The following is a 12,186-nucleotide window of genomic DNA, read 5'->3' as shown; positions in this document are numbered from 1 at the left end:
TCATAATTCTTGAAATACCTACTTAATGCCAAATTTCAGTCTTCTAGGACTTCAGAAAGTACCCTAGAATTTGTGACTAGAGGTTTTGAATGTCGATAAATCTGAAACTATAAAAGCTAGACAATTGATACTCAGTACGTTTAATGAATCTGCCAAGGACATCTTATCCTGAAAATATCAGCATTCTACCGACAGAATTTACAAATTTGCTTTTCCCATAAGAGTCGTAGGGGGGGGGGGATGATTTCCAATTTCTTAATTTTCCTGTAGTTTGTATGCAATTTCTAGTCTACATACCAAATTTCAGCCTCCTAGGACTTCGGGAAGTACCCTAGAATTACAGACTAGAAGTTTTGACTGTCAATAAATCTGAAACTATAAAAGCTAGACAATTGATACTCAATGCGTTTAATAAATCTGCCAAGGACATCTTATCCTGAAAATATCAGCATTCTAGCGATAGAATTTACAGATTTGCTTTTCTCATAAGAGGCGTAGAAGGGGGGCATTGCCAATTTCTTAATTTTCCTGTAGTTTGTATGCAATTTCTAGTCTACATACCAAATTTCAGCCTTCTAGGACTTCTGGAAGTACCCTAGAATTACAGACTATGAATAGTGATGATCATCAGTGAGGGACGAAAACGGCGTATTTTAGGTATCAATAAATCTGTAACCATAAAAGCTAGATATTTGATACTTAGTATATTTGGTACATTTGCTGAGGACACCTTATACTGAAAATTTCAGCTTTCTAGCGCCATCCAGACCGAAGTTATGACGGGTCGAAAATACGGCGAAACACTTCGAGAAAAAGGTACTACGTAGCGCCCCGGCCGCCGTTTGGCTCGTCTTGGCGGGGGCACTGCCGTGCCCCCTGATTTGTTTTTTGGACTTTCAAGCGATGCGGTACGCAAGTCCAGTTACCGATATATTATATTTTCTATACATTTGCACAGATTCCAAATTTAGATCCATGTATTTCGCAGATCTCAAAATGGATTATTATGAGAGTTTAAAATCATTTTTGCATCTTTTTCAAATAAACGCTGATGAAGTTTACCCTAAAAATGAATTTGAAAATGATTTAGGTGAAATGCTTCCCTTTGGTCTTCTCGTCGCTTTACTGGAATTGAAATTAGTTACCACAGCATCAGAAGACATTGTTACTGAAGAAAATACGGATATTCCAGGAGTCGAAGATATTGTAGTTAACACACCAGGAGAAGAATTGTATCAAATGTGTATAAATGACGTCATAAATGAATCTATTGATAATGGAGTTTTAAATCGATTATATTCAGATCTAATAAAGTAACAAATAATTAATGTATTTCGTTTTATGAATCAAATTTATGAAAACCTTACGACTATTATAAACAAAAGTTTAGAGTTAATTTATCTTTACAAACATTCACATTTATACCTACATGTCAGTAAATAATTCATATTTACTTGAGAATTTGTATTTGAGTTCATTCTTGTTTACCGGTAGAAGATAAATTAAAATTAATTATTTGACCATCCGTTATAACTGATAATTCCTAAAACGTGCATGCAAATATTGGATCCAATCCTTTCAGCTGTATTCACATTGAGTTTTAAAATAACAGGTTATTTAAGGGAGAAAAATTAAATACTTCACAAGTGTAAATTAAAAATTTATGACACCCCCGACAAGTGAAGTTTACAGTTACTAGAAAAGAGCTGAACTTTCAAATGGCTGAATCGGTTTTCTTGAAAACTTTCGATCAAGCCACCTTTCAAATAAAAAAAAAAACTAAATTAAAATCGGTTCATTAGTTTAGGAGCTACGATGCCACAGACAGATACACACGTCAAACTTATAACACCCCTCTTTTTGGGTTGGGGGTTAAAAAAAGCTGGTTCCTCTGGTAAAAAAAAAACCAAATACATATAACAATGTATTTACCTATCACCACCGTTATAGGCTGGCGCGCTAGAGTCTCCAAAAGAAGTACCGTAAGCCATAGAACAAGGTTCCATGACACATCTTTCAGTCTCTTCAGTGGGTTTTGGTCCCATACATTTGCTGTCTGGCAGCTTCGCTATAGTCCGACTGAATTCTAGAAAAATCTTGCAATGAACTTCTTTTTTCCTCCATCCTTCTCCACAGGTGACACTGCACGGACTCCACTCGTCATCTTTGATGTAGCTATAAAATGGTGAAATTCAGTAAAGAAACTTTTCATACATACAACTTACAAAAATATAGTATTAAACTAAAGACCAGTCCACGTGCATATAATGAATGCTGAATGCGTTTTATGAATATTAAAATAATAACATTAGATTTTATTATCAAATACTTTATATTTTATGATTTAACTGACTAGAATAGCCTGTTTCTGGAGTATAAATTCATTCCGTATGAGTTTGAACCTAATTCTATATTTTTGTGCCTTAAAACATGGTGTACGAAACATTCAACTCTAAACATTTTTTTGTATGACTAAAGGGTTTTCCACACACAGTCCATACATGCTGGGTGCGTAGGGTTCAGAAAATATATTGAAAACTACTCGTACCATCCTAAAAGATTCAGATCTGGCTGGTTTATGTAGAAGTATGTGCACCAGTGTTTGTCTGTGTGTATTCACCAATTAAACCTGTAAACTTGATTTAATTACTGTTTAGCGGTAAGCAAATAAGATCTATACTATAGTCAAATCACTTGGTGAATGAAAGTTATCGAAGAAGAAATAGCCTTGTTGGTGTCAGTGCAGAGATGTATAGTATCTTAGAGTATCGGAAAAGTGTTTCGAAGCGAAACAAAAAGTAGACAAACTTTAGATAGTGTAATATGTGCAAGGAAATACAAACTTTACTGTGCAGTGCATAAAGTTGAAAAAAGGTTGAACGTAGAGAAAGCAATGGTCCGTGACAGGTAATGAACTGAAGGGTTCTTGTGGAATAATCGAAGAGAGTGCATACGAAATTGACCAGTATCGAAGCTAAAACATTGAGTGGTTTAAGGTCGATATTCCTTTGCATAAGTTTTACGGTGATGTCTATCTTCTAGGCTATCTTGAAACACGAAACGTTACACGGTTTGAAGTCTAAATGAGGGGACTATCTGTGACAGTAATTATTCTTGAATCGTCCTTAAGCCATTAAATTTTAAAATGGTTTGAAGACGTTCATTTTTCAATCATAAACATATTATTATAAGCTGGGAAAAAAGGGAACAACAGCCACTGGATATGTGTTGGTGGGGACGTAATGTTTATTAATTGTAAAAAAATGTGATGTTGTTTTGAATTGAAAAGTGAAACCTTTATATAATACTGGTTAAGGTACAATACCTTACATACAACCAGCCACACGCAAAGAATATTTTGTAATTGCTGAAAACAACAACAAAATACTCTGAGCTACTTGAAAAGACAGGTAATAAAAGAACAGATGTTTCAAAAATATTTGATATATCCACATATCTATGACTAGTATATTCAATACGAAAAATGTATTAAAGTATTATTTAGAACCAAGTAGGTACATTTATTTATAAAAAAATATCTTCAACAGGTTAAGTTATATGGTAAAAGAAATCATTAAAGTATTTTAGAAAAAGTAAAAAAATCAAACAATAAAATTGCACTTGAAGATTTAAGAACGTGAGAATTTTTTATAATTAAATCTGACAAAAATGTAAATTATTAGTATTCGATAGAACTTCGCTAATTAGAACTTTAAAACCATCTACTTATTATACCATATTGAAATCTCACAATTTCAAATCATAAAAATATGAGACGCATGCAAAGTATGGTAGAAATAAATGATTTTAAAACTTTGATAAATTATTTTGGCTGAAGACATCAATTTGAACTAACAATACGTTTAAAGAAAAGAAAAGACAATAAGAAAAATACAAGGATTTTGGTTCTCAGAATAGCCACTTCAGAAATAATACAATTTTTTAAATTCTGTATGATGAAACTAATCATACGCAGTTACACGAAAGCTAAAAATTATGATTTATGAAAAAGATGAAAAAAGTTACGAGCTTTCAAAATGCGACTTTGAGGTAAACCAATCAAAAAGTAAAGTTTTTGTAATAGTAAGTTTTTTTTTATAATGAACCGCGGCTTTATAAATAATAGAATAGATTTTTATTCAACTAAACGTTTACAAGTGCTTTTGAATCGTCAAATAATAATTTACCACTGGTTCGGAATGCCATTCCTACCGAGAAGAACCAGCAAGAAACTTTGAATTTACACTGTATTTTGTCTCCAGCCAAAATAACAGTAAATGATATCAACAGCTTGTGAATACTTACGTGGCTTCAACTGGTACGTCGGGGTCGCCAATCAGCTGTTCCGCTTTGGCTTGAGGAGGCGGGTACGGCTGTATCAGAGGCTGAGTGTGGTAGACCACTCCTGGGAGGAGATCTTCGATATCGTCCTGAGATACAAGCATTATATTAAGCTATAATAAAGAATATTAATCTTCGCCAAATAATTAATTTGACCATCCGAAAGGACAATTCTGCTGTTTTGGGTACACGAGAAATATATTTTTACATGTTTGGCGCAGAACCTCAATTTGTGATTTAACAAATGTATGATAGTAAAGTTTATGAGTTTCTGTTAGGAAAGAGAGAAAGGAAAACCTAGAAAATACCTCTGGTTCCTCTGCCTCTCGAAAAGCGGGGCAGCTGATGCCGGTAGAACAGGGTCTGGAGATCTCCGGTCTGGTCGCCGGGTCGCAGCCTCCCCCGGCGGGCGTGCACTCCACGCCTCGCATCTGTACTCCTTCGCCGCAAGACACGGAGCACTATGGAGAGTCAGTTTTCGTTAGTATACTTCGTGTGGATTTAGGTTTTTAAGGATCCCGTAGGAACTGCCTATTTCAATTACAAGGACGCAAGCTACCTCGGTTCTAAATTTCATACAAATCGGATAAGCGGACGGATCTTTAGGCATCCCGTGGGAGGTCTTTGATTTTCCGGAATAAAAAGTACATCCCCGGGATATAAGCTAACTCTGTGCCAAATTTCGTCAGAGTCGGTTAAACTGTTTGGTCGTGAAAAGGCAGCAAACAGACAGACAGACAGACACACTTTCGCATGTATAATACTAAGTATGGATGATGTAATCACAAAATCACGGTTTTCGGATTTTTTCCTTCACTTGTGTTATAAGACATTGCTATTTGCCTAATCTAAATTTCATGATGCTAGATCAAACAGGAAGGTTGTATAGGTTTTAATTCCATTTTCTTGATAGACACGACAGACAGACAACGAAGTGATCCTAGAAGGGTTCCTTTTTTTCTTTCAAGGTACGGAACCCTAAAAATCGAAACCAAACTAAAAGGTGTGGCAAGATGTTTTTTTTTCTTTACAGTGATTTCACAGACGATTTAATTGCAATTTTCGCCCTTCCAATCGTTTGATACATTTAATTATTAACTATGAATTCATCAAGATCAATAACGCTGATATTTAGCAGGTTGGTTTTCACGAAAAGTGAAGGTTCACACTTGTGATTGTATGAAATCTATTGAAGTTCTCTGGTCTTCCTACAACTTTTCAGGCTATTTAACCAAAATTTGCGTTATATCACGAATTTCGAACTAGATTTCTTGCAAGAAAAACGCTGCCTTGGAAAAGAAAAATAAAGAGGACCTAGGTTTCGGTAAAAGTTTCATTTCTTTCAGGCCAATTTAAAATTGAAGACAAAGTTTTTATATCTCGAATCGAAGAAGATACCGCGAAGTTTAGTTACGTTGAAATTTTCTAATTTAATTATGTAAGCTTTGATGGAAGTTTCTTCTGAGAATTTCACGGTATTTATCCCCGACTCAAAAAGAGGGGTGTTATAAGTTTGAAGTGTGTATCTGCGCATCTGTCTGTGGCATCGTAGCTCCTAAACGATGAACCGATTTTAGTTTAGTTTTTTTTTTCTTTGAAAGGTGGCTTGATCGAGAGTGTTCTTAGCTATAATCGAAGAAAATCGGTTCAGCCGTTTGAAAGTTATCAGCTCTTTTCTAGTTTTCTTATATAGAGGTTTTTATGTCGGGGGTTTTTTAAATTTTAAGTTATTTCAAAGAAAGTCCATTTAAAAAAATTATGATTACCTTAGTCAGCTAGACTACCTACCTCTCTGGTAGACTGATGTATTTTGTTGTCTTAACATCATCATTCATTCTTCACTGGCGCACTACTGAGAATACGTCTCCTCTCAGAGTGAGAAGGGTTTCACCATAGTTCAATGCTTCACACACCTTTAGGAGAACTCTCTGGCCATGTTGGCATTAATCGATTACTTAAATTGATTAATTTTAATCAAATTCAATTAATCGTGATTAATCTTAATAGCGATTAAGTTAATCGCGATTATTATAGTAATCATAATCGCAATCAATAAAATTAATCATTAAACGTTAAACGTTAATTTGGTTAATACTCTTGATAGATTAAGGTGAGTATTTTTAAAACAAGAGAAAAAATTACGAGGTGTACATACATAGAAAATTAACGATTAATGATTAAACATAATTAATTGTAATCATGAAAGTTTCGATTACTATTAATCGTTAATCGCGATTAACTGTTTAATTATTAATTTTTAATCGTAAATCAGGTTAACTTTTTGCCAACATTGCTCTCTGGCAAGCAGGTTTCCTCATGAGTCAAATAGCACGGGGCCAGCGTGGCGGACTATGACCTAAGCCCTTTTATTCTCAGAGGAGATCCCTGATCAGTAGTGGGTTGATCGTTATCAGTGGAATACAACATTTTCTGTTGCATTTCAACACATGATCTAAAAATCTTTCTGTCTCTCTCAAAGTCCTAACGAGGCCAAAATTCCATTAGTCTAATGTCCCCCGAGATGGAGTCCCCCTTATCTTGTTGATAGTTAACTGTAACAAGTTCAGGAACTGGGCGGTTAGTAGTTTGCCCGGTCAGCCGACGACGCGGCTTTATTAAATTTCTTCTAGTTCCTGAAGTTTACTTTAACTTTGGGGGTACTTTGTTTGCGATAGATGTGAACTCAAAGTAACATGGTTCGTTCTTACTATGGCAATTCTAAATGTAATATTATAAGCAGCAGGGTTAATTTCCAGCTGGGTTAGTTATGAAAATACGGTAGAGTACAGGGCATATTAATTAGTAAGTATAGTTAGTAAGTTTTAACAAATGTTTAAAGTTTTGTCGCAATCTAGTAAGACAATTTATTTGTTGATGTAAACCGTACTTTTAACATGACAGTTGACACATAGAGTTAAAATGAGAGTATCGGACTGTTTGGCATGCTGATAGCTATTACGACGTAGAGAACCACTAAGAAAGGATTTTTGAAAATTCAACCCCTAATGTGATAAAATCATAGATATGTATAAAATAGGGGCTTAAATTTATGTAATCCACACGGACGAAGTTGCGGGCATTATTAATTAATTATATAAATATGAAATTTATTTATTTTATTATGAGTCGATGGATATGGTTATTCAAAGTCATTTCATCACTCAAACTCGAAATCCTTTTAATTTTGGATTAGGTCTTTATATTCTAAAGGTGCGAAACTATGATAGAATAACCCGTGGGATTGCAAACTAACAAACTACTCCGCCTGGACATAGGTAAACTTAGGAAGGTGGTGGGACTCATAACAGGGCACAGCCCACTAAACAAACACCTTTTCGTTATAGGTGTTACCGACAGTCCTCTGTGCAGGCCCTGCATGGAGGTCGATGAAACGCCGACGCACGTGCTCCTGGAGTGCATGGTCGTGGCAGAACAACGAGAACGCCATTTGGGTTCCCCAACCTCACTCCATGAAGTCCTCGGCAACCTGGGCGGTCTACTTGGCTTCTGGAGCGAGCTTGGATGGCTGGAGTGAAGACTTCGGCGGGGAGGGGCAACACACGCACAACAAACGGAATCGTTTAAGCGCGGAAACCAGCCCAGAGAGAAAAAGAAGAAGAACCCGTGGGATTTTTTCCGGATTATAAGTACCTTATGTCAATGTTTCACACAGATGAACTAAAGCAACCGAAAGCTCAAAGGATTAGATAGCTGAGGCGGCAATGGCAGGTCATGTCTGTCGCATTTCTGACGGCCGATGGGGCAACCCTCCAACCACCCATGGACCCACCAACCTCTCGGTTATATGGGCCGAATCGCGGGAGAGCCCCCCGGTACTTGCTCTGGGCGTGTTTCCCAGGGGCGCATTCTTGACTCCCTACAAATTATGGCCGATGGGGCAGTCGTATTCTGGAGGAGCGGAGACCACGTACCGAAGTGCAGTGTAGGATAAGATCCTATACTGGAGCGATGCCCTGAAAAAGGTGGCAGGAAGCCAGTGGATGAAGAAGACGGAGGACCGTGTTAGGTGGCGCGCTCATGGATAAGCCCCACGTCCAGCAGTGGACGCATAAGGCTGATAGATTAGAAAACCGAAGCGAGTCAGTCATGAAATAAGGGGATTAAAATGTATGTGATCACCCGCATTCCATATTTGCATAGCTTTGCAACATGATAGATAAGGTAATTGGATTTTGAGTCAAGACAATCCTCTCTAAGACAAGTTTTCGTCCACAAATTGTACCTCGTCTTGTATTAGGTAGGAAACAAAGGAAACTATAATAGTGTAAATACATTATATCCCCTGAGGCGGAGTTCGCAGCGTTTAGTTGTTGCTTAGTCACTGAATGCTTAATGGCAAGTCCGGCTCAAGTTTCAGCTTCGAACGAATACTGGACTAATTGTATTTATTTTTAACCGACTTTTTTTTTAATAACTTATTTTAGGAGGAAGGAGGTTCTCAATCCATCCGAGTCTTTTTTTTATTTTTTCCTTCCTAAAATTCCTTTTTTGTTTGAAAAAGTGTACTTTCCAGGTGGTCTCGTATAAATTTGGTGAAGATTTAAAGAATACCTTCAAAGTAAATAATGGAACTCTTCATCGTCGAAAATAAATGATGGAACTCTTCAACAGATAAGAGTAAATTACCCGCGATCAGTGTAATAGTAAACATAAAGGTTTTTAACCAAGCATATCGTATTTTAATACAGGAGCCACTATAGATTGTGAAATATGTTTTTTTTTTTTTCAAAAAATAAAATAAAAGCCGATTTCAATACCTAATCACAAACACTAAAAATTTAAAAATAATTTATCACCGAATATATTATTATGCATACAAGAGTTAATGTAGTGCTATATTAATATTTTTAGAGCCGCTGCCAATTAGCGTATTAGCTGTGCGAATCTCCATTTTTTTTTGAGACTCAACAATGGCACCTCATTGGCACCAGCTTTGAAAAAAAAATATCCCGAAAAATCAAGAGTTCCCACAGGATTTGTACACAGCTTAAATTTACGCGGACAAAGTCACGGGCATCAACTAGTTCAAAATGATTTTATCTTTAAACACCCTGATTCGTCCTGAATTCGGGTGTGATACCTATTTTATAAGCCTACCAGGTAAATGAGGAAGGAAAAATGGCGTAAATTTTACCTACTTATTAAACGCGTATAGTATGCCCGGATCATAGATTTAAAACAACCAATAGAACCTATTAGCTACTTCTTCCTCAACAGACGTTTTTCGAACGAATCTTTAAATTACTTCCAACTACTTTCAAGTTCAGTTTATCTAGTTAAAGCCCAACTTAAAGTAAGCTAAAAGTAGGACTTCTTAAAGCGCTACGTAGAACATTAAAATTTAGGTGCTCATTAACACAGTTTCAAGTACCAACCTATCCCATTCAGTGAATTTCGTAGATTCTCCAAGTGAAATTTCACTAACTTTACTACTTTGTTTGGTTTTAACTGCCTCTTGTAGAGTTTTTGGAATCGGGATTGTTTCATTCAACGGTGCTTGATTATCTCAATTGTAGCTTTTATGGTTCTCTTAGTTACTTAATTTTACACCGTATTCCTGTATAACTTAGGTTCGTTTTAGGTAATAGACCACTGATTTTCATAAGTAAGAATGTTAGCCACAAAAGTTATATTGTTGTATGTTATAATAATATTATGTATCTACATTGAAAGGTTACATCTACATAATTCATTATAAAAGAGAGGTTACTGAAGTGGAACTTTGTGAAAATTGCATAGCCACGGAATAGAATAGAAGCGAATTTTTGGAACAAATGTGTAACATTGTATAATGAATTTTATGTTAATTGTGTAATTTTATATCGTAGATAACGGGTTCATACCACGATCAATTTGATGTTTTAACTGCTGATATATCGACTCAGTTGCATGAGTCGTGGTCACAACAAGACTGCAATGCTGCGAGAGATGAAGTTCGAGCTGTCGTGGATAGCCCGTTGGACAGCTCGTGAAGTTCCAGCGAAAAGGACAAAAAAACGGGTAGACTGGCACTGCCCATTATTTTAAGCAGAAAGCAAAGAATTCGCGAGCGTTTTCGGGAATCGGAGCGTCTTTTCGCTTGACTAGGCGAAATTGACGCTTCCGTTCCTTTCTGATCCGCAGCAATGTAAATTGAGCCTAAGGCTCTAAATATTTCACCCAGTCGTCAATCATAGTGTACCGGCTATCATGCCTTGCCCAGCCCTTTGTCTTTGGACGCTACAATGTCTCGGACAGCGCTAAAGGCTATTTGCTCGGAACTTTCGAGATCTTTGAACTAGCAAACTCGCCGTAGCAGACTAACTAGACAAACTTAACGATAGAGTAGGGGTTGCAGACAACTTCGACATGATTCAGGATATTGCTCTAACTACTAATAAATTATTGTTTACTGTCTCAACTCTCAGCTTGCATATACATCTCTGTGGGTATGCAGATATCAGTACGAAATATTGTTTTATGCAAAAGACATGACTGGGCTGTGATTAATATAAAATACTGTTTAAAACGTGTCGCTACTAGATGATATTAACAGTCGCTTAAGAGGGGTCTCTCGGTCATTCGCTCCATACAATCGTAGATCCAATTTCACTTGAATATTAAGCAACCAAAGTCCATGAAATTTTGCAGACATATTCAAGAAGCTAATACATGTGCCTGTGATTTTCCAGATTTCTGTTAAAATATTCGGTTTCAAAGTTATGGGGTCTTAAAAATTCTCATACAAATCTTTGAGACCCTGTAATTTTAAAACTACACATTTTTAGAAAAATTTAAAACACCACAGGCACAGATATTAGTTTCTAGAATATGTTTGCAAAATTTCATGGACTTTGGTTGCTTAATATTCAAATGAAATTGGAACTACGATTGTATGGAGTAAGTGACGGAGAGAGCCCTGTTAAGTACTAAATGATGATACATATCAAAAATCGCGCCCGGAGCGCCTTTAGACCACGGTTCACTTTATACTATTGCCGGAGATATGTATCATCATTCAGTTATTTGTAATAGCTTTACAGCCAAATATGTAATACATATTATGCCCTCAGTTATATACATAGATCCCGTCTCTTTGTTCCGATTTCCTCAAAAAAGTCCTCCTAACAATTTTCTTTGATATCGTGCATTCATGTGTCCTAGTCAGAGGTCTTTTAATACTATATTTTTGGGTACGGGCTTGCCATTCCAATGATTAATTCTAATTAACAGTTCTAATTACAGGTACATAATTAACAGTGACAGGGCATATAATATCATACAATCTTTTTTCTTTCAGCATCTAATCGTCACAATCCATACGACGCTCGAGTAAATCCCTATTTAGCCCTTGGGCTCCCCTACCATTACAACTTATCCATACTAATATTATAAATACGAAAGTGTGTCTGTCTGTCTGCTTCCTTTTCACGGCCCAACAGTTTAACCGATTCTGACGTTTGGTACTTTTTATCCCGGAAAATCAAACAGTTCCCACGGGATCTTTAAAAACCTAACTCCACGCGGATGAAGTCGCGGGCATCCTCTAGTTGTAAATAACGTAGCTTACAATAGATGACGCTTTCATTCACGCTTGACAACAATTTGTAAAATTAAACTTCCCATAACTCGAGTTCCCAATTGTTTTACCTACATTGTGGTCGCCCTTTGAAGCTGGGAGGTGAAGATTGCTCCAAATGACTTTGTAGCTTTGTACTTGAATCGGTTAATAGTTTTTCTATTGGAGTAATAGTTTTATTTTACTTCTTCAAGCGCTAAAGTTTAAACTCATCCCATTATTTATGAGTACCTCCCTAAATTAATTCGGTGTTTGCTTAATTTCAT

General features: G+C 36.3%; 1 protein-coding gene across 3 annotated transcripts in view; it reads right to left on the bottom strand.

The window, feature by feature from the left end:
* Positions 1 to 12,186, bottom strand: part of LOC123865014 (protein madd-4) — a 158,233-nt gene that overhangs the window by 23,070 nt on the left and 122,977 nt on the right. For 2 of the 3 annotated variants that reach the window (XM_045905827.1, XM_045905828.1), the window contains 4 exons: positions 4,650 to 4,802; positions 4,306 to 4,430; positions 3,326 to 3,367; positions 1,933 to 2,175 (listed from right to left, as the gene is read on the bottom strand). In XM_045905827.1, the coding sequence (XP_045761783.1) occupies positions 1,933 to 2,175; positions 3,326 to 3,367; positions 4,306 to 4,430; positions 4,650 to 4,802 (563 nt within the window). The remainder of the gene's footprint in view (positions 1 to 1,932; positions 2,176 to 3,325; positions 3,368 to 4,305; positions 4,431 to 4,649; positions 4,803 to 12,186) is intronic. The other variant, XM_045905829.1, reaches the window with a different exon arrangement.

This window comes from Maniola jurtina, chromosome 5, assembly GCF_905333055.1.
Source record: "Maniola jurtina chromosome 5, ilManJurt1.1, whole genome shotgun sequence".
Lineage (NCBI taxonomy): Eukaryota > Metazoa > Arthropoda > Insecta > Lepidoptera > Nymphalidae > Maniola > Maniola jurtina.
This window is presented reverse-complemented; position numbering and strand designations above follow the sequence as displayed.